The sequence below is a fragment of the Ornithorhynchus anatinus genome, chromosome 18 (assembly GCF_004115215.2).
Source record: "Ornithorhynchus anatinus isolate Pmale09 chromosome 18, mOrnAna1.pri.v4, whole genome shotgun sequence".
In the NCBI taxonomy this organism is placed as follows: Eukaryota; Metazoa; Chordata; class Mammalia; order Monotremata; family Ornithorhynchidae; genus Ornithorhynchus; species Ornithorhynchus anatinus.
The window spans coordinates 29,334,467-29,358,988 of record NC_041745.1 but is presented as its reverse complement, the minus strand read 5'-3'; the positions used below and the strand labels follow the sequence as shown (position 1 = coordinate 29,358,988).

The 24,522-nt window shown below is 52.4% G+C and overlaps 1 protein-coding gene across 6 annotated transcripts in view; it reads left to right on the top strand.

Moving 5' to 3' along the window:
* TBC1D1 (TBC1 domain family member 1) overlaps positions 1-24,522 on the top strand; it is a 124,985-nt gene that overhangs the window by 54,245 nt on the left and 46,218 nt on the right. For 4 of the 6 annotated variants that reach the window (XM_029046475.1, XM_029046473.1, XM_029046474.1 and 1 more), the window contains 6 exons: positions 973-1,092; positions 3,227-3,313; positions 4,086-4,366; positions 5,574-5,732; positions 6,730-6,849; positions 7,916-8,058. In XM_029046475.1, the coding sequence (XP_028902308.1) occupies positions 973-1,092; positions 3,227-3,313; positions 4,086-4,366; positions 5,574-5,732; positions 6,730-6,849; positions 7,916-8,058 (910 nt within the window). The remainder of the gene's footprint in view (positions 1-972; positions 1,093-3,226; positions 3,314-4,085; positions 4,367-5,573; positions 5,733-6,729; positions 6,850-7,915; positions 8,059-24,522) is intronic. The other 2 variants (XM_029046476.2, XM_029046477.1) reach the window with 2 other exon arrangements.

Sequence of the window (24,522 nt, the reverse complement as noted above, 5' to 3'; positions counted from 1 at the left end):
GGCAGGTAGACGCAAGCCCCATAGCTTGGTTCAGCCAGTGTGTTCGGTTGCTGTCTCTGGAGGGAGTCAGTGGGCACGTGGGTAGACAAGGACCCAGAGCAAGCCTCCCCTGCCCTCCCACCTGCCAGAGCCAAACACACACTGATACCACCTGGACCAGGCCGAAGTGTGGGCCTGGTACAGGCCCGGGATGACGCTGGACCAGCCTGGACTGTGCCCCAGAATTGCGCCTGACCGGAGCTTTGCGCTGCTGTGGCACTCAGTGCAGCCGCTCCCCTGGACTAGCTTCCAGCAAGCCGAAGGCTGTGGTCAGTAAAACCAGCCTTGCGTCCAGACTGACTGTCCTCTCAGGGTCAGAGAAGCTGGTCCAGAAGCCAGGGAGTAGTTGCTTCTGAGACCAAAGTGGGAGGCCCCAGGCCAGGCCAATGGAGTGGGCTAGCAAGCATAACCATGGGGGTCATGTTCAAGCCAAACCCACCTTCCTCCTGCCAGGCAGGATTTCTTCCCACCCAGGCTTCTCCCAGCATCCAGCCTATCCCTGGGTTGGAGAGAGTGGGGTGACTGCCAGGACCATCTGAGGACCCAGAGCTGGAGCAGGATGTCCTTGGACTTGGTCTCGGCTCCGGCCCTGGCCAGCTGTCTTTCAGGTTTGTTGTGCAGGGTGACTGAGACGAGTTGGCTAACTAAGGAGAACTTTGTCCAAGTACCTGCTGTCCCCGCTGTCGGAATCCGGGTCTGGGCCAGTGGCCGGGTTGGGATGCCTATGAGGCAGTTGAGAAAGCCCAGCAGAAAGTTCAGCCCAGCCCTCTGGGCATCCGTGCGGGCAGAACTAGGGAAAGATTGCTGGAGGTGCCATCTGAGCAAGGATGAGTTTGTGCTTTGGTAGGAGCTCTCTATAGAGGCCTCAGAAGTTCTCCTAACCACGGTTTATTAACTGATCTCTGACCTCAGCATTTCTCTCCTCTCACACAGGCTGCAGCAGAGAGTACGGGCCAAGAATTGGGGAGCCCTGGGCCCCGGTTTCGGCTGGATATGCTAAAGAACAAAGCGAAGAGGTCGCTGACTGAGTCGTTGGAAAGCATTTTATCCAGGGTGAGTACAGTGCTTGACACATAGCAGGCACTTAGCAAATACCAGAGTAGTTGTTCTCCATATTACTGTTATGATGAGAGCCTTGATGCGCCCTGGGGTGAGATAGAGCTGGAAGATGAGGGTGGTTTATCTGTTGCTGACTTGTTCATCCCAAGCGCTTAGTACAGTGCTCTGCACATAGTAAGCGCTCAATAAATACTATTGAATGAATGAATGGTTTGGAGCCATTGGATCTAGCAGGCCCCGGAGACATTGACATGGTGGAAGCAGCCCTGCGTGGCAGGGGTGAGCGAGGGGGTCGGTTTCACATACTGCCGTGGGAAAGTGCAGGCCAGTATGCCAGTGCAGGGGAAGAGCGGATTTCTCCTTAACCCTGTTTCTAAGAGAAAGGGGTGGGCAGGGGAAGTGTTTTCTTGGAAGGGAATCTCCGTCACTTGACAGAGGCCAGGCCAGAGGTTCCAGCCCCTCTGTCACTGGCTGGAAATTGGGGAAAGGTCCAAACCTTAGTTTCTCCCAGCGGCCCCATGTCTCCATGTACCGCGCATGCACGCACACACACACACACACACACACACACAAAAGCACTCACTCCAGGTAGCAGGCCCACCTATGCCATCAGAGCAATCTCACCTTAGACCTCCTCCAGAATAACAGATCTCCAAATGTAGAACAGCTGGCTGTCAGTCTCCTGATAGTGCTTTTCCAAACAATCAGTCAATAGTAATTTTTGAGTACTTACTATAAGCAGGGCACTGTTCTAGGTGCTTGGGAGAGTACAACACAGTAGAGTTGGTAGACATGATCCCTGTTTATTTACAGTCTAGCAGGGGAGGCAGGAGCTGAAATAAGTTGTAGGTAAGAGAAAGTATTGTAGTTATCCAATACTGTAGAAGTCTAGTAAGATGTGTTCAGAAATGCTACTGGAGTTGTGAGAATGTACCTGCTTAGATGGTGTGGAACTACTGAAGTGGAAAAAAGGGAGTGGGAGCATTGTTTATCAATTAGAGAAGCAGCGTGATGTAGTGGATAGAGCATGGGCCCAGGAGTCAGAAGGACCTGGGTTTTTATTCTGGCTCCACCACGTCTGCTGCATGACCTTGGGAAGTCACTTAACTTCTCTGGGCCTCATCTTTAAATGAGGATTAAAGGTGTGAACCCCCATGTGGGACAGGGACTGTGTCCAACCTGATTAACTTGTATCTATCCCAGCACATAGAATAGTGCTTGGCACATAGTAAGCACTTAACAAGTACCATAATTATTAATTGGTGGAAGCCTCCTGTAGGGCTAAACGCTGCTGTAATCCTTTTCTTTTTAGTTTTCACGGGAGAGCTGTATTCGTCAGGATCCTTTGATTAATTTGTGTGTGTGTGTGAGTGTGTGTGTGTTTGCTGACCTCATTGTTCCCATTTCCCTAGCTTCACTTTTCATTATGCTGTGGGTCTCTGAGGTCAGGGGGCTGGTCAGTAGCAGGCAGGAGCGAATCCTGGAGAAGAAATGGCTAGTTGAGCCCCAGTGATTGTGCCTGGCCCCAAGAGAAGCAGCACTTAAATGAAGGATCCAGCCAGCGGTGGATTTTCAGGTAGAGACTTGGGCCAGAACAATAATGCCGAGTGGAGACGGCATTTCCAAAAGAGAAGGAGGCTTCGTGAAGCAGCGTGCCCCCATGGCTTCCCGCTGCCTTTGGATACTGACGGTGTTCTCCAAAGCGCAGCCAAGCTGAGGTCTTCCAGAGGAACCCTCCATCCTCCCAAGGGTTCTGCTCTGTCCCCCTGTCCTTCCCTGCCAAAGCACCACAGCCTAGCTGCCCTATCCTGCCCGGGGCCTGCAGAGTTTCTGGCATTTAGGCTCCTATCTGTTGGTCGCTGGTTCAAGTGGTAGTTCACAGCTGGGGCATATTTGTATAGGATTCTGGTGGGCATTTCCTGCTAGGTTAGGAATACTTAGAGGCAGGAATCATGTCTACCCACTCTATTACATTGTTATCTCCTAAGCGCTTAGTACAGGGCTCTGTTCACAGTAAGCAGTCAACAAATAGTATTGGTTGATTGCCACGGGTTCAGCCAGTCATCTCAAAAAGGCCTCTTTGGGCCAGTCTCAGTGGGGACTAACTGGGCCAGGTTTACTTTTCTAGGGTAATAAAGCCCGAGGACCTCGAGAGCCTACTGGACCTGTGGACCGGGACATCTGTGTAGCCAGCACACTAATCAGCACCGACAAAGTAAGTGGGCTTCGGGCACCTTGTCGGACAGTTAAGACGGGGGGTGGCCGAGCGTCACAAACCAGAGAACCGTTGGAAGGAGTGGGGCCTAGTGAAAAGAGCACAGGTGTTGGAATCGAAGGAAATGGTTTCTAATCCTGGTTCCACCACTTACCTGCTGTGTGACCTTGGGCAAGGAACGTAACTTCTATGTGCTAGAGTTCCCTCATTTGCAAAATGGGGATTCCATTTTCTCTCCTACTGAGCCTCACGTGGGACCTGATTATCCTCTATCAGCCCCAGCTCTCAGTGCAGTGTTTGGAACACATTATTGTTTTTGTTCTTATTATAATTGTTATTAATAAAGAACTGCTAACCCAAAAGCATAACCTGACTGAGAGCTGCAGATGAAAATCCTTGCCAGGTGGGCGAGCAGGTGTTTCAGGGCAGGATGGCCACAGATGGTAGGCTGGTCTTCCTGGGGTGGGGATGCAGGGCTAGAGGCAACTGGGGAGGGGTAGATCAGACCCATGAGGGTGGTCATAGCCAGGCCTAACACTGGACTGTTATTGGTCGACACATGGCTAATGGCCAAAACAGACTGGGGCCCCGGTGTCAGGGGCTTCGGAACCACCTGTGGCCCAGATGTTTGCTCCAGATGGAATCAGCTTGGCGTGAAAGCAGCCAGAGGAGGGGTTGCTACCACAGGGAATCAGGGGGAATCAGGACAGGACATGTAGCTTTGAGCCGCACTGAATGCAAGGGCCCTGATCCTCAGTCATTTGTATCTTAGGAGCCGCCGGGGGGTGAGAGCGAGCCCCTCCACCCGCCAGACAGTCCTTTTGAAGCCGCAGGGCTGGCGGATGACTCCGCCGCCACAGCCCCCGAGACCCCGCCCACGGGCGACACGGCTCAGGCGTCCCAGCAAGGGTTCAGGCGGCGAGCCAACACCCTGAGCCACATCCCCGTGGACCGTTGGAAGTCCTCGGATGCTACGGAGACCCCGCCGGGCCTGCCTCAGAGAAAACTTTTGAGGTACCACTCGGTGAGCACAGAGACTCCTCACGAGCGAAAGTAAGAGTCCCTTGACAGCGGGGTCCTTGTCTCGGGCTTGGTGGGGTTCTGGGAGCAGGTGTGAGTCCAGAGTATAGGTCACTGCCTGGTCAAGAGGCTACGATTCGTGTGGCCAGGTGCCTCCCTCCCATCATCCCCACTCCTGTGCTCAGGCACCCTGTCTCTGCCCTCCCTTGGGACCCATGGACAGGATTGGCAGTGGTTAGGCATAGCAGTGCCCACTGTGTCAGGACTGACCCCTGCAGGAGTGACCAGAAACCCGGAGGGAATCCCTGTCTGTCCCAGGAAGAGCCTGATAGCCTGTCCCAGCCACTGGACTCGAGAGGTACGTGACAGGGTCGCATTCTAGCAAGACAGGAAGGGAGAAAGTGATTCATGAAGGAGCTCAGGGGTGGTAGAGGGAAAGAGAGACCATGAATGTGGAGGAAAAGACCTGTAGGCTGAGTACCCAGGAAGGGGACCAGAAAAGAGAATCCTCCCGCCTTCCCCAGTGGCAGTCTGGCTGCCTGACCTCACTCCTGGAAGTAGCTGGGTCTCAGAAACCAAGATCCCGTAGATATCGAGTGAGTATCCCCTCTTGGAGGATTGCAAGGGGCCTGTCTCCTGCCTGCAGCTCCAGTCTCTGCTCGGGTCCCTCAGAAAAACCCTGTCTGCCAGCACTTTTTTCCTTAAACAGGGGTTCAGCAATTTCCATATGGGGCCAGCCTAAGAGGAAATTGGTTGGTATTGGAAGGTCACAAGCAGAACCCCGGTGCCTTTCTGCATCAGTGGCACCCTCTGCTCTTCCTCACTGTGTGAGGAGGTCTGGCAGGGAGGCGGGGACCAGGGGGATAGTTAGAGTTGGTCTCTGGCCCACAGTCAGTGGCCTGAGTTAACCAACTCCGCTACTGACTGAGTGGCCCTGGACCACTAAGAGCCTTGAGTCCCAGCTGGAATCTAGTTCTTGCCTAGGCGATGGAAAGTGGAGGATCTCTCCGAGAGCTTGACAAGTTTGGGAAATCGGAAGGGCAGAAGCACTAGAGTTGGACGGAACAGAGTGGGGTGGGCTTCGGCCCCGCCCCACCGAATTCTAGGATTAAGTGGTGACAGAGAAGCCCTGTTACTGCTTCTGTTTGGGCCCTCCCTCTCTCTTCCACCTTGCCCCTCTCTATCTTTGTTCTGCCTCCTTCTCTCTCTCTCTCTCTCTCTTTCTCGAATTTCTGTGTAGCCTGAACCCACCTATCAGCGAGGCAGAAACCTGGCCAGACCAGTCCTCCACTCCCTCTCCTCCACCTGGCCTTACCCCCTGTACCTCTTCGTCCAATCTTTTTAAATCCCTAAGGCCCGCTCCCAGCGGAGAGCAGAGCAGCCCTGTGGCACCAAAGAGGTGAGAGCCGGGTGTGGGCATGGCGAATGGCTTTAGCTCTGAAGTCAGAGTGCTCTTGGTGTGCGGAGAGCATCTGCCGGGTGGGGATGGGCAAGGCCCCTCCCAGAAGGCACTGGGAATCCCGCTGCAGTTGGAGTTCGGAGAATGAACTCAAGGGTCAATTAGCGGCATAGGAGCAGCAGGAAGTAATTTTCCTGGTGGTGATTGTCGGTTGTTTGTTCTTTTTTTCCACATTTTTTCCCCTCCTTGCAAAATCATTCATTCTTTCAATTGTATTTATTGAGCACTTACTGTGTGCAGAGCACTGTGCTAAGCACTTGGGAATGTACAATACAACAATAAACAGACACTTTCCCTGCCCACAACAAGCTTACAGTCCAGCCAAACAATAATGATTGTTTTATATCCTCTGAGGCCCCTGCATTAGGATCACAGCCATTGTGGCTTCAGAGTTAAAAGAGAATGGTCAGAAGCTTTGACCCAAAAGAAATAGCGAAGCAGCGTGGCCCAGTGGAAAGTGCCTGGGCCAAGGAGTCAGAGGACCTTGGTTCTAATCCTGGCTCTGCCTCTTGTCTGCTCTGTGACCTTGGAGAAATCACTTCACTTCTCTATGCCTCAGTTACCTCATCTGTAAAATGGGGATTAAATCCTACACTCTCCTTCTTGGGCTGCGAGCCCCATGTGGGTCAGGGACCGTCTACCATCTGATAAACTTGTATCTAACCCAGCACTCAGAACAGTGGTTGGCCCATAGTAAGCACTTAACAAGTACCATAAAAAAAAAAGTCCTCTCTGGAAGGATTCCCACAAAGTCACTGCTCATTTCAAATGGAGTATTTTATTTTTAACTTAAAACTGAGCTCCACTTGATCAGGTACCTGAGCTAGTGTTGGGACCAAATCTCCACCACTGCCTTGGTTGTGATGCTCGTTGGTGTTTTCTGCTTTGTGTATTTGCATTTCCTTCCCCTCAACTCTACTCTTCCCCACCCTCTCAGCATTTCTTATCGTAGTGCCCTGCGGAAAAAGCTTCACTCTTCTTCCTCTGTGCCCAATTTTCTAAAATTTCTGGCTCCCGTCGATGAAAATAGCACATCTGACTTTAGGACCTCGCAAAGGTAGGGCATAGAGTCTGGAGCAGCAGAGCCCGCGCTCTCAGTGGGACATTAATGCTGACTGTCTTTAGTTTGAGCAACTAAAACCACCTCCAGCTTCTCTCCTTGGTTTGTGTCCGCTCTTAGATGTGAGCAAACATCGTTTCAGTCCAAGAATCACCGGCCCCTGGAGGCCGGGATAATGCCGGGCCCTTACCTAGGTTGGGTGGCTAAGAGCCAAGATTCATTGGTCCAGGACCCTGGCCAGGTTCTTAAGAGGTGGTTGAGGGAGCCCCAATCCACTGCCCCCAGATCGTGCCCGGATCATGCCTGGTTCCATCTTCTCCGGAGGCTCCAGCAACCTTTGGGGAAGAGGGAAGGGAAAACCACTCCAGGCATGATGACTGTACAGTCAGTTCTTTAAGTTCTTCATTGTGACAAAAACCTTGAGTTCATGATGGTGGAAACAGTTGCCATCATGCCACTCGATAGAATTTTCCCCCTGCCCCACCTGCCCACTGCCGCCCTTTGGGGTGCTGGACTCCTAAAGCTGCCGGATCCTGTCCCAGGGACTGGTCTCACCTGAGCCCCACAGCTGGCAACCATCCTGCAGATGCCCAGACACAAGCCCAGGACAGAACTGGACCACACGCTGAGGTTCTTGGGCCCACACCGGCTCCGCTGGCTTCTCACCTTGTGGCCTTGTGATGAGAGTGGCAGGGGGTGGTGAGGGCGGAGGGCTAGGGTGCTGGGGGAGACCCTCACACTCCTCTCTGCAGTCTCAGTTTGGCCTCTGGGCACGGAAAGAGAGCCAGAAAGAGCCTCTGCTGCCACACACCTGGGCCACTCTGTCCACCGTGACAGGATGTCCGTGGTTTGGTGGCTTGGATAAAGAGTGGCTTATTGGCGGGGAGTGACCTGGCTCGAATCGTACATCTCTCCCTGACGGGACCGGAGATGTTGCCGGGCCCCCTGCGGCCTCTCTGTCCGCTGGGTTTGAACGCTTTGGGGCGGGAAGTCCGGTCCGTGGGCGGGAGAACGGGAACTTGCAGTGGCCAGCCGGCCCCAACCCCCTGTCCTGTTGTTCCAGTGACGTGGGGTCGAAAACGAAGCTGCCAGAGGGCGGAGATGGGGAAAGCCCCGCCCGGCCCCGGAGACACTCCTGGAGGCAGCAGATCTTCCTCCGTGTAGCGACGCCACAGAAGGGCTGTGACACCCCTAGCCGCTATGAAGGTAAGAGCCCTGTGCGAGGGTTGAGGGGGCCGAGAGCCATCCAGGAGTTGGACCGGGTCTCTTCTGAGCCTAGATTACAGTGGCAGCTCATGGGGACAAGGACCCATCCTCTGGCTGATCCCAGGCCCCAATGGGAGCCTCGGGTCCAGGGACTCCTGGGCATCTGGAGCTTCTGGTGTCTGCTGTGTCCCTCCCCAGGATCCTGGCTGCCCCTGCAGAAATGGCCGCCGAGTGGGGTGGTTCTCCGGGCCGGGAGTCGGGATTCAGCCCAAAAAGTGACTCTCCAGAGAACCACTCAAGGCGGGCTTTCTGCATCCCTCTGCCAAGGTTGGGGAGCTGTGGGCTTGCCGTGTGTGTTGCCCAAAAGTGGTGTGGACATTGTCAGGAGCCAGTGCTCCTTTGTGTTCAGAGACGTGCCTGCAGCTTCTTCTCCTCCGGCTAGTCTGGCCTGGCACATGTGCTCTGGCAGATGCAGCCCCGGGCCAGACAGGTGGCATGGAAGGGGTCCATCACCGAGGACATACTGTGTGCAGACCACTGGATTAAGCGCTTGGGAGAGTATAATTCAACAGAGTTGAAAGACACATTCCCTGCCCATGAGGATCTTACAGTGGGCATTAAAGTAGATGAGGGATAGTGGAAATAGTGCAACAGGAATGGAAATTACCCAAGTGTGGCAGTAATGGGGTGAAAGACGCTCGGGCAGACTGGCCACTCTGGAGATGCACAAAGAGAGTCTGGGATCACAGAGTCCTCAGGACAACCCCCACCCCCCGGACCTCCTCCTCTGCCCCCCAGCTGGTGCTCCCTGAGATGACCAGGAGTCTGTCCCCAGCCCCCACTCCCCCCCCCCCCCCCCACACATATATGTCCCTATGCTGTTTTTTGCTGCCTGGGGCGGTGGTCAGCACAGATGATCATCATGCCCTACCACCCCCACCCTCCACCACCCCTCTCTGCCTGTCAACACCAATATCAGCTGGAAGTTCAGTAACGGCCTTCTCCAAAAAAGAGTAGTACCAGTTTAGTCCTGGAATAGCCCTGCTGGTTAGGAAGGGACCCCCAGGGGAAGAGCCAATCCCATCTCATTCCCATCTCCCCTACCTCCCCCTCTTTTGCTTTCCCCAGAGGGATCCCTCTACTCCCACTTCAGTCCAGTTCAGGGATGATCAGATGGAGTCAGCCCACCAGAAACCAGGTCACTAGGGGTTACCCAGGAGCAGACCAATTGGTCATCACCCTCTGAGACTCACTCCCCCCTCGTCCTCCACCCCTTGCCTCAGGCTCTGGACATTCGTCTGAAAGACACATCCCAAACTCGCATTCCTTCCAGGCTGACAGAGGCCTCCTTGGTGAAGAAACCACGAGGCTGAGGTAATGTTCAATGTCTGTCAGGCAGCAGAACTCTCAAGGCCGTGGAGCATTAGAGTGAAGAATCAGTCAGTCAGTTGTGTTTATCGAGCACCTCCTGGATGCAGAGTACTGTACTATGCGCGTATAATAGAAGGAAATGACATGGTCCAACAGTCTCGCAGGGGAGCCCAGTGCAGTGACAGATTATTTACAGTCCATAGAAGGGAGGAGTCAAAGAACGGATAAGCGAACGAATGGCCGAGCGCATCCGTGGCCGCGCAGCCTCCCTCGCTGTTCTCAGAGAAATCATCTTTAGTGCAATCTGGGCCTGGCCGCGAATATTTATTCAAGAATCCGTGGCCGCCGGAGCTAGACGCTGGTTAGAGGGAGGGGCGAGGCCAGCAGCCCTGGAGGCGGAGGGGCTGCAGCTGCCCGTGGCCGGGGGCGGGGCTCAGCTGCAGATATGGGTCTAGTCAGCGACAGGTAGGCGGAACCGTGGACAAAAATCCACAAACCCCAGGGGACCTCCCTGTGCGTACACAGTTCTTAATGGAGTCGTTCTGCCTGGGTGGCAGCATGGGGGAGGCAGTGGCATAGCGAGTTCCTTGGGCGGGACGGTGTACACCGAGAATATGCCATCTGTGTCCTCAAGGGAGGTGAGAATTCTCAACACTTCCCTCCACCCCCAGATGTGGATCTTCTTTCCTTCCTTTGTAGCTGGAACGTTGCCCCCCAGCCCCCACCCCCGGCTCCTCCCACTTCCAATGAGTGGAAGGACCATGGCCGGGGGCCTTTGAGAATCTCACTCCACACTGGGAGGTGACCATCTCTTCCAGCATCCACTGAGCTGGGCAGACAGGTCACCACCCCCAACCCCACCCTGCCACCCTGCAGCCAAGCTGGACTTTCTGGCACTGACTGGGGGAGGCTGGGGGTGTTGGCCTCACATCAGGTACCTGCGGGCTGCACTGCCCACTCCCCCCTGAGGATGTCCCTCAGCCAGAGGAAAGAAAATCTGGGCCCGGCTAGTGAGGGGGTGGGCAAAAGGGAGGTCTGCCAGGCCTGGCTGTGGTCCGGACGGAGGCAGGGGAGCAGCAGGAGCGTGACTGGAGCCTCCCGGCCTCCGTCTCTGGGAGGCCGGGGGCAGGACTTGCTGGAGGCTGTGCGGGCGGTTGTCCCAGACTGGCACCTGGCTTCTGCTCTGGAGAGAACCCCGCCTTGAACCCATGGCTAGGGGCCTTCCTCTGGCAAAGCTCAGAGGGCTTCCGTTGTTGGAATCATCATCGCTGTTTGCTCTGCCGGGTGTCTTTCCATCCAAGACCTCAGGGTCTAGGGCAAAACCTTAATTAGCAGCGAGGCAGGAAAATGAGTCAAAGCTAATTATAACATCCACCAGTGGCGCCCCACCCCGAAAACTAACATCGGCTGGGGGAAGGCTGCCGGGAATGCCAGTTTCTGGACTTGGGGGTCTCCTAAACCGAGGGCGGGAGCCGGAGAAAAGCAGGAGATGGGGCGGGTGAGGATGGAGGGGGAGAGGGAAGGGATGGGCAGAGGAGGAGGCTGGGAAAGGGTCCAAAAATGGCAATGGTGCCTTCCCAGCCAGAGAGGCCCTCTGCAGTGCAAGTCCACATGGACAAAGATTTTGTTTCACAAACCATTGGGGAATGGTTTTACAGAGTAATGTCAGTGGCATTTAACTGGCAGGGGGGCCTCAACAGCAGGCCAGGTGAAGGACCTTCCATGATTGATTTGTCCAGCAAGGGAGCAGTATGTCAGGATAAACAGTACAGCCTGGTAATCAGTCAGTAGTACTGAGTGCTTATTGTGTGCGGACCACTGAACTAAGTGCTTGGAAGAGTAAAATATAACAGAGTTGGCAGACACGACCCCTACCCGCAGTGAGTTTACAGTCTAGAAGGAGAGACAGGCAATAATGTAAAATAATTTATAGATATGTATGTAATTGCTGTGGGGACGAGGGAAGGGTGAATAAAGGGTACAGATCCAAGGGCAAAGCAGAAGGGAATGGGAGAAGAGTAAATGAGGGCTTAGTCAGGGAAGGCCTCTTGGAGGAGATGTGCCTTCAATAAGGCTTTGAAGATGGGGAGGAGATTGTCCATCAGATATGAAGAGGGAGGGCGTCCCAAGACAGAGACGGGACGTAGTAGTAGAAAAGCCCTGTGGTCTAATAGAAAGGATACAGGATGTGGGTTCTAGTCCCGGCTCTGCCACTTTCCTCCTGTGTGACCTTGGGCAAGTCACTTTGCTGTGCCACCGATCTCTTCAGATTGTACGTCTCACGTGGTACAGGGACTGTGTCCAACTTGATAATGCTGCCTCCATCTCAGCATTTAGTCTAGTGCTTGGAATAGAGTATAGGGATTCAGTACCTCTTCTCCCTCCTACTTAGACTGGGAGCCCCAGGTGGGACCTGATTATCTTGCCTCTACCCTAGCGCTAAGTTCAGTGCTTGATGTATAGTCACTTAACAAATATCACAGTTACTCTTATTATTTTTATTGGTATTAATTACTGGGAAGGGTATGAGAGTCCATAAGTGCTAGAGATGTCTGTCGAGGTGGTAATCGGGGTAGACTCGCTGGAGCCGGTGGGAATCTTAAAGGGGCTTTGAATGTTGTCAGAGCTGTGGCTCTCTGAGGTTGGCTGGGGAAGGTGCTCCAGGCCCAGGGAATGGTGTGAGCAAGGGGATGGAGACAGGAGAGCCGAGAGTGAGGAATCACTGGGAGGCCGGCTTGATAAGAATGGAGAGGGTGAGCTGGCGGGTGGCCAGCAAATTAAGATGATATGTAAGATGGGGAGGTGGTGGAAAGCCTTAAAGCCGACCAGTGGTGACGAGGTTTTGCTGGATGCAGAGGGAAATCGAAAACCAGTAGAGTTTTTTAAGAAGGGGAGAGCCGTGTGCCAATCGACACCACAAGAAGGTGGTTCATGTGTCTGCAGCTTCCCCAGGGCTTGGTCCCCCTTTGGAGAGTGGGATGCTGCAAGAGGAAAGGGATTCCTCAGCACATCAGGTGGGGGTGGATTCAGGGTGGATTTCACAACCCTGGGAGCCAGTGGGTGGGAGGATGCAGCAGTCTTAAAAATCAGCTGGGGTCTTAAAATCAGCCAAGGTAGGGCCAAAAGAAATCAGGCTGCAGGCCAACTGCAAAGCAGGAAGGGAGCCTAAACGGATTTGAATGTATTTTACCCTTCTCCTTCCTTGAGAGACTCCCAAGGAAAGACCAGACTGAGCCCCCCTGGAGATTTCTCTGTACTTCTCTTCCAGCCAGGTGTGCTACCGTGCTTGTGTGGACCTTCTTGCGGGAGCAGTTGAGCCCAAGGTTCTGTGACTAGAATTCCCAGTAGACCCTGGGGCAACCACATAATGGAAAGTTGCACCACCCCCCTCCCCCCCCACCCTCCGGACGTGATTCTAGACTGACTTCCTGCCTGGCTCACGTCCAGTCTGATGTGGCGTTTCCCAGAGGCTGAATTCTTTGCCTTCCCTCCTCTTACCTTTCCCAATTCCAGCGACAAGTCCAAAATCTTCCCTATGAGGCAACCATGGTTCCTTCTCTGACTCCTGGCTGGTCTCCATCTCCCACATTAGCGTTTTCCAAAGACTGCCAGTTTTGTCTCAATAATATTTCCTGGATCTGCCCCTTCCTCTCCACCCTCCCGGCCGCCACGCCGGTCCGAGCCCTCATCACCTCCCAGTGGGATTATTGCATCAGCCTCCTCTCTCGTTCCCCACCACCTCCGGCCCCCACACTGTCTCTACTCCCCCCTCGTCCTCCCCCCCCCACCCCGGCCTCATAGGCCAGCTGGGCCAGTGGTTGGCTGGGTGGGGTCCCGGGCCAGGCCTGGTTTGGGTGGGACAGGAGGGCCTGGGCCTCAGACTTCCTCTGCTTTGGTGGAAGTCTACCAGTTTACCGCCCCCACCTCCCTGACGTGGGGTGTCCGTCTGCCGAGTCGAGGTATGTTTTCGCTCTGCTTGAAGCGAAGCTCCACTCCCCTGTCTGTCCGATCTCTGTCTGCAAGAGAGGGGCTGTTGTGGGTCTCCCATTTTCTCCCTGAGTCACACTGGCTCGTCGCCCCCTGGATGCTCAGCCGGGCAGAAAGGGAGGGGCCGGGGATGGCGCCGATCCTCCCTGAGAATGGCTTCAGCCTGGTCTTTCTGAGCAAAGATCAGCTAGAAAGAGAAGTCAGAGAGGAAAAAAACTGCAAGATGGCCCGTTGAGCAGGAATGGACTTCAGAAAGCTGAAGGATCCAGAAGCGCTCCGAGACCCTTCTTTTTCTGTGGAGGGACGGGCTGGGAAGCAGCGTGGCCTAGTGGAAAGAGCACCGGCCCGGGAGTCAGAGGACCTGGTGCTGATCCCGGCACCTCCGCTTGTCTGCTGTGTGACCTTGGGCAAGTTACTTCACTTCTCTGGGCCTCAGATACCTCATCTGTAAAATGGGGATTAAGACCGTGAGCCCTATTTGGGACTGGGACTGTGTCCAACCTGATTAGTACAGTGCCTGACATATAGTAAGCAATTAACAAATACCATAAAGAGGGTAGTGGGAAGGGAGTGGGGGGCAGTGACATCTTGCTTTTCCTCAGATTGGCTTGGCTTCCGTGTTTCTCAGCCAAGGCTTTTCGACCGTAAAGCTAGATGGGAAAGGATTCCCGCCTTGCTTGTACTAAAAGATGCCGCTCGTTATCTCTAACGATTTACAGCAAAAGGAAGTGCCTCATGCGATCTTCCTGCGAAAGAGTAAGAGGCCTCCGTTTCCCTCCCAACCCCTCACCCAGCCTCTCCAGGACCGTACTTCTGAGCAAGCACCAGTCGGCCTTTCGCATCACCTGGGCCGATGAGGCCTGACCTCCCACAATAGGACCTTTCAGGTCTTGCTTCTTGGGTAAAACAAAAAATGAAAGACCGGTTGAGATAAGAGTGATTTATTGATCCGGAATCACCTTGAATAAGCAAACAGTCTGGGAGGCTCCTGTTCAAAGGGACTGGTGTTGACCGTTGCTGAGGAAACACGCCAAATTTATGGCCAGGTGAAGCGTGAGAGTTATATCTGCAATAATTGCAAAATGAGAAAGGCAGAATTGTTTTTTTCTGTTTCACAATCTGACAGGGAGCTATTTTCTAGCCCCCCTTGCATTTTTATGATATTTATTAAGCACTTACTGCATGTCACTGTTCTAAGCGCCGGGTTAAGCACAAGTCAATTGGGTTGGACACAGTCCAGCAGGAGGGAGAAGAGGTATCCCTATTTTACAGTTGAGGAAACTGAGGCGCGGAGAAGCGAAGCGACCTGCCGAGGACACACAGCAAGCACTCGGACTAGCCGGAATTAGAACCCAGGTCCTCCTGACTCCCAGGCTCTCTCCCCTAGGCCTCACGGCTTCTCACGTGCGTTGTGGGGCTCGGGGAAGGCTTGCAGCTCACAACCTGGTTTTGTGTTTGGTAGGAATGGAAGGGTTGCTGGACGAAGAGGGTGGCACGCAGTGAGGTAGATCCATCAACCATGGAATTGAACGACATCCTGCGCTGCCCGGAGGGAGGCCGAGGGGCTCTGTCCCCACTAGGTGGCGCTGTTGGTTGGTCCTCCGGACTCTCATCTCGGGCTCCCTTGGCTCCTGTCAATCAGTCAGTCCATCATGATGATGATGGTATTTGTTAATAATGATAATGTTGGTATTTGTTAAGCGCTTACTATGTGCAGAGCACTCTTCTAAGCGCTGGGGTAGATTCAGGGTCATCAGGTTGTCCCACGTGAGGCTTACTCCAGCGGCAGCCCCTGGGACCACTTGGTGGAGTCAGCCGTGTCTGGTGGCTACACTCCAGGGCAATAATAATAATAATGTTGGTATTTGTTAAGCGCTTACTATGCACAGAGCACTGTTCTAAGTGCTGGAGTGGATACAGGGTAATCAGGTTGTCCCACATGAGGCTCACACTCTTAATCCCCATTTTACAGATGAGGTAACTGAGGCACAGAGAAGTTAAGTGACTTGCCTACAGTCACACAGCTGACAAGTGGCAGAGCCGGGATGCGAACCCATGACCTCTGACTCCCAAGCCTAGGCTCTTTCCACTGAGCTACACTGCTTCTCTAACCCCTAACCCCTAACACTTCTCCCTCCGTCCCTTAGAGTGTAAGCTCACTGTGGGCAGGGCATGTGACCGTTTATTGTTGTAATGTACTTTCCCAAGTGCTTAGTAAAGACCTCTGATGCGCTTACTATGTGCAAAGCACTGTTCTAAGCGCTGGGGGGGGGGATACAAGGTGATCAGATTATCCCACGTGGGGCTCACAGTCTTCATCCCCATTTTACAGATGAGGGACCCGAGGCACAGAGAAGCTAAGTGACTTGCCCAAAATCACACAGCTGACAAGCGGCGGCACTGGGATTCGAACCCATGACATCTGACTCCCAAGCCTGGGCTGTTGCCACTGAGCCACACTGCTTCCCTATAATGCATATAAATCTTATGTATTGAGCATTTACTGTGTGCAGACAACTGTAATAAGCACTTGGTAGAATAGAGTATATCAATAAATAGACACATTCTCCACCCACAGCGAGTTTACAGCGTGGCTCAGTAGAAAGAACACGGGTTTGGGAGTCAGAAATCATGTGTTCTAATCGGCTCCACCCCTTGTCGGATGTGTGACTTTGGGCAAGTCACTTCACTTCTCTGTGCCTCACTTACCTTATCTGGAAAATGGGGATTAAGACTGTGAGCTCCATGTGGGATAACCTGATTACCCTGTTTCACCTCCAGCGCTTAGATCAGTGCTTGGCACATAGTAAGTTCTTAACAAAAGCCATCATTATTATTACAGGCTAGTTTCTAGAGAGATCCCCTGCTGGGCTCGTGACTGTGATTGTGAGGGTTCAGGGAGAAAAAAGAAGACAATGGTTTGCCGCCCCTAGGGATCCCAGTGGGTTTTAAATCTGGCCCTCATCGGTCCCTTCGTCACTCCCATCAGGTTCTCTGAAGACTTTTGCTTCCCAGTCCCTTCCCTGAAGTCTTACTAGGAAAAGTCTAAAATCCGCAGAGTGGAGCCTGCTTTCTAAAGCTCCAGGACTTTCCACAGATGTGACTCACTCGCTGTCGGTCAGCCCCATGCTGCATTTTCCAAAGTGTTGTCTGAAGGGATCCAGAAGCCTTCAGGGGCAGAGTGGCATCCTATTGGTTTTCAATTAGACAGACCAGTTTTCACTGTGGGCCTGTCCAGTGTCCGGACCAATATTGAACTGGGAACTTTTGTGACCTTTTTCAAAAATTTCCAGCATCAAGCTTCCCCCCTCACCGCTGCAGCTCCAACTCATGGGCTGCACAGCTTGGATGCGGCACCAGGAGGAGAATGCATGCTCAGAGGGTGGTGATGGGGAAAGGGGGAGTGGGGGCCAGGGACCCCATCCACCCCAGGAGAAAAGCTCAAAGGCCACATGAAGCCACTCCCCTACAGTAGCACGACATGTGAGACACTGCCAGGCTCCGTGAAATTTCTTTGTCCAGTATTCGCAAGCCCTCCCAGTGTCGTCGTCCCCGCAAACACCATCCAGGTGGGACACACCCCATTAGGCTGGAGTGCACTGGGGAAAGGCCAGTGGTACTGAATATGACCAAGCTTGGCTCCTTCATTCGGCAGATGCTGAAAGCAGAGACCCTGTAGGTAAAAGGTTGGGACCAAAAGTTTATCCTGGGGACTGTCATTTAAGTTCTCCTCCTTGGGGAGCTCTGAGGCAAAGAACATCAGACCGGTGGTCAGCCCACTGGTCCCTCCAGTCCAGGACTCTGTCTCCAGCGGCAGCCCCTGGGACCACTTGGAGGGGTCACACTCCGGGACAACCCCTAACACTTCCCTCTCCATCCCCTAGACTGTAAGCTCATTGTGGGCAGGGAATGTGTTTATTGTTGTAATGTACTCTCCCAAGTGCTTAAGCACTCAATAAATATGAATGAATGAATGATTGAATGAATCCCCAGATTTTTCTCTAGTAATCTATTATAATAACTGTGGTATTTGCTAAGCCCTTACTACGTGCTAGGCACAGTGTTAAGCGCTGGGGTGGATGCAGCAATTCAGGTTGAAGGGAGTCCCTGCCCCATGTGGAACTCGGTCTTAATCCCCATTTTACAGATGAGGTAACTGAGGCGCAGAGAGGTGAAGTGACTTGCCCATGGTCTTATAGCAGACAAGTGGCAGAGCCGGGATTAAAACCTAGGTACTTCTGATTTCTAGGCCCAAGCTCTATCCACTAGGCCATGCTGCTTCTCCTAGGCTGTCTCTCCCCTTTAACTAGCTGATATTTGTCAATTGCCCGGTTTTCTGTGGGAAGAGTATCCCTCCCACCTTTCCCAGTGCTTGGTACTGAGCTCTGAATGCAATAAGCGCTTAATCAATACTCTGACTACTATTTCCACGCCCACCACCTGCTGGGCGAGGGATGGGAAAAGGTTTCCGTTTGTTGGTTTGGAACCTGCCATCTCCAAGTTTCAATGCGTGTGGTTGAGGGATTTGAGGAGCAGCGATTCCACATTGACCTTGACCCCACCCTCTGGGTTTTCAGACACCTCACAGCGTTCCACCACCCAGATTCTCGTGCCCGCAAGCCAAGCTGCACGGAACCATTCAGACCCAGGAGATGGGCCTGGTGGCCCGCCCCCACCCCTTCCTGCCCTTCCCTTGCCCTCACACCACCCCCACCCTTTCCTGTTCTTCCCCTGCCCAAGGGTAAATATTTTTACTTCTGTCTCCCCGGTGAGAGCGTGAGCTCCTCCCGGGCAGGGACCATGTCTCGTACTTCCGTTATACTTTCCCAGGTGCTTAGTTCAGTGCGGGGCAGCTGGCAGGTGCTCAATAAAGACCTTTGCTACCATTAATTATTATTATAATAACTGTGGTATTTGTTAGGCACTTGTTATGGGCAAAGTGTTGGACTGAGTGCTGGGGTAGGATAATCAGAACGTGCCACAAACAGATCCTGTCCCACACAAGGCTCACAGTCTGTCACAGCTGCTGCAGTTGCTGCTGCTGTTTACTACCCTGACCACCACCAGTGCCATCCTTTAGAATCCCCAACCTTTGTCCCTCCAGCTGCCCTACGTCCTAGTATTTAAGTACATGTTTATGCACCTTTTCATCTCTTCATTCTTTTTCCTGCTGCCCAAATCCTTTATCTATCAATCCATTCTTTTTCCTGTCATTTTTTGTCTGTCTCTGCTGTTAATCAATCAATTGCTGGCATTTATTGAGTGCTTACTATGTGCAGAACGCTATACTAAGCACTTGAGTACAGGGAATGTGTCTGCCTATTGTTATATTGTATTCTCCCAAGCATTTAGTACAGTGTTCTGTACACAATAAGCGCTCAATAAATATGATTGAATGAATGAATACAATACAGTACACAGAATTAGACATGTTCCCTGCCCATAATGAACCTACAGTCGAGAGCGGGAGATGGACATTAATATGAATAAGTAATTTACAGTAATGTATAATTTGAAGATATGTACATAAATGCAGGGTTGGGGGCAGGGTGAATATCAACTGTCCAAATATCATAGAACCAAAGAGGATGCAGAAGGGAGACCGAGCTGGGTAAAAGAGGTTTTAATTGGGGAAGGCCTCTTGGAGGAGATTTGTCCTTAATAATGCTTGAAGGTAGAGAGAGTGGTGGTCTGGCATATAGGGTCTTGTCTTATGCCATCAAGTAGTTTCCGACCCTTAGCGACACCATGGATACATCTCTCCCAGAATGCCGTGCTGTCCATCTGCAATCGTACTGGTAGTGTATCCATGGAGTTTTCTTGGTAAAAATGCAGAAGTGGTTTACCATTGCCTCCTTCTGTGCAGTAAACTCGAGTCTCCGCCCTCGACTCTCCCACGCCACTGCTGCCCAGCATGGGTGAGTTTTGACTTGTAGCAGATGGCCTTCCGCTCGCTAGCCACTGCCCAAGATAGGAATGGAATGGGTAGACCTCTGCCTGACTCTCCCTCCCATAGCTGAGCCGGTAGAGGACTGGAAACTCTCCAGGTGCGACCCTGAGAAGGGTGGCATATATGGAGGGAGAGTTAAATATGATAAACTGTTTTATGATAAGTCAGAGTAACATCGGCAGCAACATTTAAGAGCTCACTTGATAAGATTGCATTGATCTTGGTGCTAGGAAAGAACAGAGTGGCAAGGTGACACATTCCCTCTCCATGAAGCGCTTCCACTGTAATGGGATAATTGTAACGGTTGTGGTTTATGTTGAGTCGAGCGCTGTGCTGTGCCATTGGGGAGATACAGGATAATCAGATCAGACACAGTCCCTGTCCCTCCTGTCTAAGGGGGAGGGAGAATAGATGTTGAATCTCCATTAGACAAATGAGAAAACTAAAGTCCAGAAGTAAAGTGACTTGCCTGAAGTCGCCCAGTGGGCAAGTGACATAGCTGGATTAGAACCCAGCTCGTTGTGGGCAGGGCATGTGACTGTTTTATTGTCGTATTGTACTCTTCCTAGCACTTAGTACAGTGCTCTGCACACAGAAAATGCTCAGTAAATGATTGAATGAGTGAATGAACCCAGGTCTCTTGACTCCCAAGCCTCTGCTCTTTCCATTAGTCCATGCCAAGTACTTTGAACTGTGCTTTGCCAATAGTAGACACTCAATAGATACTATTGATTGCCTTGCCCAACCCGCACATTGCTCTTCTGCCCCTCCCCCTGCCTCCACACCCTTCCGCTTCTGTATCTCAGAGAAGTCTGATGGAACGTGGATGAAGCGTCGACTGAAGCAGATCAACTGGGAGATAGCCTCAGTCAGCACCCACCGCAGCCTCTTTCTGTATTACCCTCTGTGGGCTCGAGTTTGGAAACGATGCCGCCAACTGATGGCATCCGATGGGCAGCCAAAACTACTGTCGGTGCACTCCCGCTTCGTAGCACTTCCAAGTATCCGGGGCGGCCGTCAGGAACAGTCTCGGGATGTCGGTGTGGCCGACCTCTGGCCATCTCACGTGGGCTCCCGTTCCAGTGATCAGTCCCTCCCCCGGGCCGGTCATCATCTCCTGCCGTTTGATGTCGCAGATGGCTTGGAGCGGACAATGAATCCATTCCAGTAGCGGTGATAGTTAATGGTGGTGTTTATTAAGTGCTGCCTGTATGCAAAGCACCGTACTGGGTGCTGGGAGAGAACAGGGGTGGGAATCCCTTGCCCTCAAGAGGCACGCAGAGCTGAGCATAAACTCAAAGGGAGGGGACAGACACATAAGAAGAGTCGAAACCATGAAAACACTTCCAAACCACAAGGCAGGGACAGATAAACACGAAGTCAAAGCAAACCAAGCAAACAGAAGCAACAAAGGAGTGCAGTGAGAGGAGCAGAGGTAGTCCTCTACACTTTAAACTCATTATGGACAGGGAATGTGTCTGTTACAGTGTTACAATTGTTCTCTCCCAAGTGCTTAGTATAGTGCTCTGCACACAGTAAATGCTCAATAAATGCGATCTACTGACTGGGCTGTATGTGGCTCAGATTCCTACAGTCCTGACCGCGGGGGCCGCCACAGTGCTGCTTTGTTGAGGCCAGATGGTGGTTCCGGATCAGTAGCCGGCCCCTGGCGACTCTGCTCTGGATATTCCACACCCAGAGCGGCACCTGATCTCGGGGAGTGGATTCCACTGATGGAATCCACTCCAACCTGGTCAGTACCAGACCTCGGCGAAAGCAGTCTGATAATACATGGGTTTTTATCTAGTATTCGTTAAACGCTTACTATGTGCCAGGCACTGTACTATGCTCTGGGCTAGAAACCAGATATTCAGGTCAGACATAGTTCTCGAGCGATACATTGGAGAAGAAGATTGAATAGCAATGTGGTTTGATAATCTCCCCCCTAGACTCTAAGCTCTTGGAGGAAGAGGGAAGGCTTCTTGGAGGAGGGGTGCTTTTAATAAGGCTTTGAAGGTGGGGAAAGTGGAGATCTGATGGATACAAAGTAGAAAAGAGTCCCAGGCCACAGTGAGGACACGGGCAAGGGATAGGCGGTGAGATGGAGGTACAGTGAGTGAGTATGTTGGTGTTAGAGGAGTGAAGTGTGTGGGCCTCATGGTAACTGGGGGTTCAGTCCACGCAATCAGTAACCCGGGACTTTGTGAAGCAAGGGAATCCTTCCTGTCCTCCTAGTGTTGCCTGTTTTCTCTGATTCCCCAATTGCCTATCCGTGAGTTGACATCTTTAAGGCCATGTGCTTAGGCTTAGTGGATCTGGGGTTTAACCTCTCTATCTTTATTGCTACTGAAGAAATGGCTTGTCGGTATTTAGGCTGAGTTTTTTAGTGTGGTAATTGTGTTAAACCAAGTAACTTCTAGTGGTCCCAGGAAGCTAGTCTTTGGAAGTCTGTCTCTGCTTTGTTTAGGATTCTACAGCTGATTACACTTTCTCCTGGCTTTGGATTTGCAGAACGGAATGCTGAAATCCCTTATCGTGCTGCTGGTACTGTGCCTTTGGAAATCCAGTTCTAATCTCTGTTTATGGCTTGTGCTGACCCTCTTCTGGGCTGCTGCTTTGTGGCAGGGAGAGGGAGGGGGGGATTCTGCCCCACAATCTCGGAGGGGAAGGGATTGATTGTGGTTCAGAAAAACCTCCCAGTGGTAAAGAGCCTAGTTGAAGTGGAGGGAGGCTGGTGGTGTTTGCCAGTGTGCCCGGCATGGAGTGGAGACTCAGACCAACAGGGGAGCATGCACAACTGTTCGGAAGACAGAAGAGAAATAACCAAATTGGGTACAATGAGGAAAGGACAGAAAAGACCAGAGTTGATATCCCTCTGACAGGCGTCATCATCATCATAATATTTAAGTACTAAGCACTAAACTTAAGCACTGGGGTAGAGAGAGGAGAATCATGTCGGACACAGTTCCATCCTCCCGTGGGCTCATGGGCTAAATAAGGGAGAACAGGAATTAACTCCCCATTTGACAGAATAGGAAACAGGCACAGAGAGGCCAAGTGACTTACCCAAGGTCACCTCTTCCTTCAGGGTGGGACTGCCCTGTGGAACCTCCCAAGTAGACCCCATTTGCCAGATGGGACCTATGTCCGTCTCTAGCATGTTTTCCGGTCCTGCCTCTCCTCCACCCAGTTCTAATCATCACTGTTGCCAAAGTGGAACTTAAGGAACGTTTACTGACATCTCTTCTCTGAATTGCCTTCAGTTTCCTTCTCTGTAAAATGGGAATTCAATACCTGTCCTTCCTCATGCTTAGAGTCGGAGCTCCATATGGGACAGAGACTGGGTTTGATCTGATCATCTTATATCTATCTCTCTTAGTGCTTGGCCCACAGTGAGCACTTGACAAATACCACAGTTGTTGTTATCATTATTACTGTAGCCTAAGTGGCTACTTTTTCCCTGAGGCTAATGTTAATGATCTCCATCTGTGGCCTTTTCACTTCCCCCAGGTTTCCTATAGAAGAGGTATTTCCCAAGCTCAAATGGCCTGGGTGGACCCCTACGTTCCAGAGGCCCTGGAATGGGAGTCACAGATTTGGAAAACAGAGGATAAAAAATGAAATATTTAGAGACGACACAAATGCAAAGCAAAGTTCAGGCATCTCTGGGAGGTCTGTCCGGTCTCATCTCTCCCCTTCCATCTTCCGACTCTCCCTGCCCACGCTGAGACCCGATCAGTAACACAAGAGAGTCAGGACGAGGGAACTGAGAGACAACTCAGTTTGCCCGTGTTTGCTCCCCTCCGCCTCAGCATCCTTAGGGAAGTCCTTGTTTGCTAGCTGAGGACCCATCGAGACCCAGAGACCCAGATGGAGCCTCTTGTTTCCTTAGATTCAGGAGCAGTTGGGGTGCCTGGCCACAGCTGACAACACAGACACAGAAGGTGGTGCGGGCCCGAGGGAGAGGTTCGTTGCCATCACTGAGGAAACCCTGAAAATCTGGTTATGTTCCCGAAGGAAGGGGAGATTTTCACAGAACCTGTCGGTATGCCAAGATTAAGAGCTTCTAACGCTGCTCCAAAAGTTGGGTGGGGGAAACCTTGGGCAGGAAAGCAGTGTTTGGCAAGCTAAGGAGGAAACCCTTTCTCTCAGAGCCTGCTAATTGTGAGCTTGAGTGTTTGGGTTCTTACCTTACCCGCCCCTTACCCTCTTATCTCTGAGGTGCTTGAATAGCTGCCCATTGTGGAGGATGTCTTTCTCTGGGACAGCTAGAACACAGTCTCTGAATTCTTTCCCAGGGCCTCAGTCCCACCAGCCGGGCTGGGGCAGCTCTGCGGTAGGTACCACCCTGCAGGGGGGCTCAAGGGATGGAAGTTGGTCTTTATTCTCAGAAGAGGAAAAGGAATATATCCATAATTTATTTTAATATCTGTCTCCTCCCCTAGACTGTAAGCTTCTTGTGGGCAGGGAACATGTCTACCAACTCTGCCATTGTATACTCTCTCAAGTACAGTGCTCAGCACAAAATAAGCACCCCAAAAATGCGATTGGTGGATGGATTGAATATTTCTCTGTGGCCAGCTGCAGTCAGGGCAGCAGAGGCAGAGCGGGGGATCCAAATGGGAGGAAGGAGGGATGGTCCACCAAAATCCAGAGCTCTAGATGATTTTAATTATGTTGGTAGTTGTTAAGCATTGACTGTGTGCCAAGCACTGTTCTAAGCACTGGGGTAGATACAAGATACTCAGGTTGGACAAATCCCTGACCCACACAGGGCTCACAGATGAGGACACTAAGGCACAGAGGCTCACCCTGAGGCAAGTGGCAGAGATGGGATTAGAACCCAGGTCTTCTGACTCCCAGACCCGGGCTCTTGCCCACTAGGTCACATGGCAGCACTCTCATTATATGCTGACACCCAGCGTAAAATGAGCAGTGTCCTACAGAGACCATTTTTATGGAAGCCAGCCCGGTTCACTCAGACCTCGAAGACTTCTCTGGGCTATCCTGGGCCCCTTGCTTCCCCACCGCTTCCCCCTCCCGAGCCCCTGACAACTCAGGCGCTGGGTCCGAGCCACAGAACTTGGAAAACATAAACTCCAGCCATGAGGGGCTCCTGACTCCATAGCCGGAGTCCTGCACCAGGCAGGGGACAG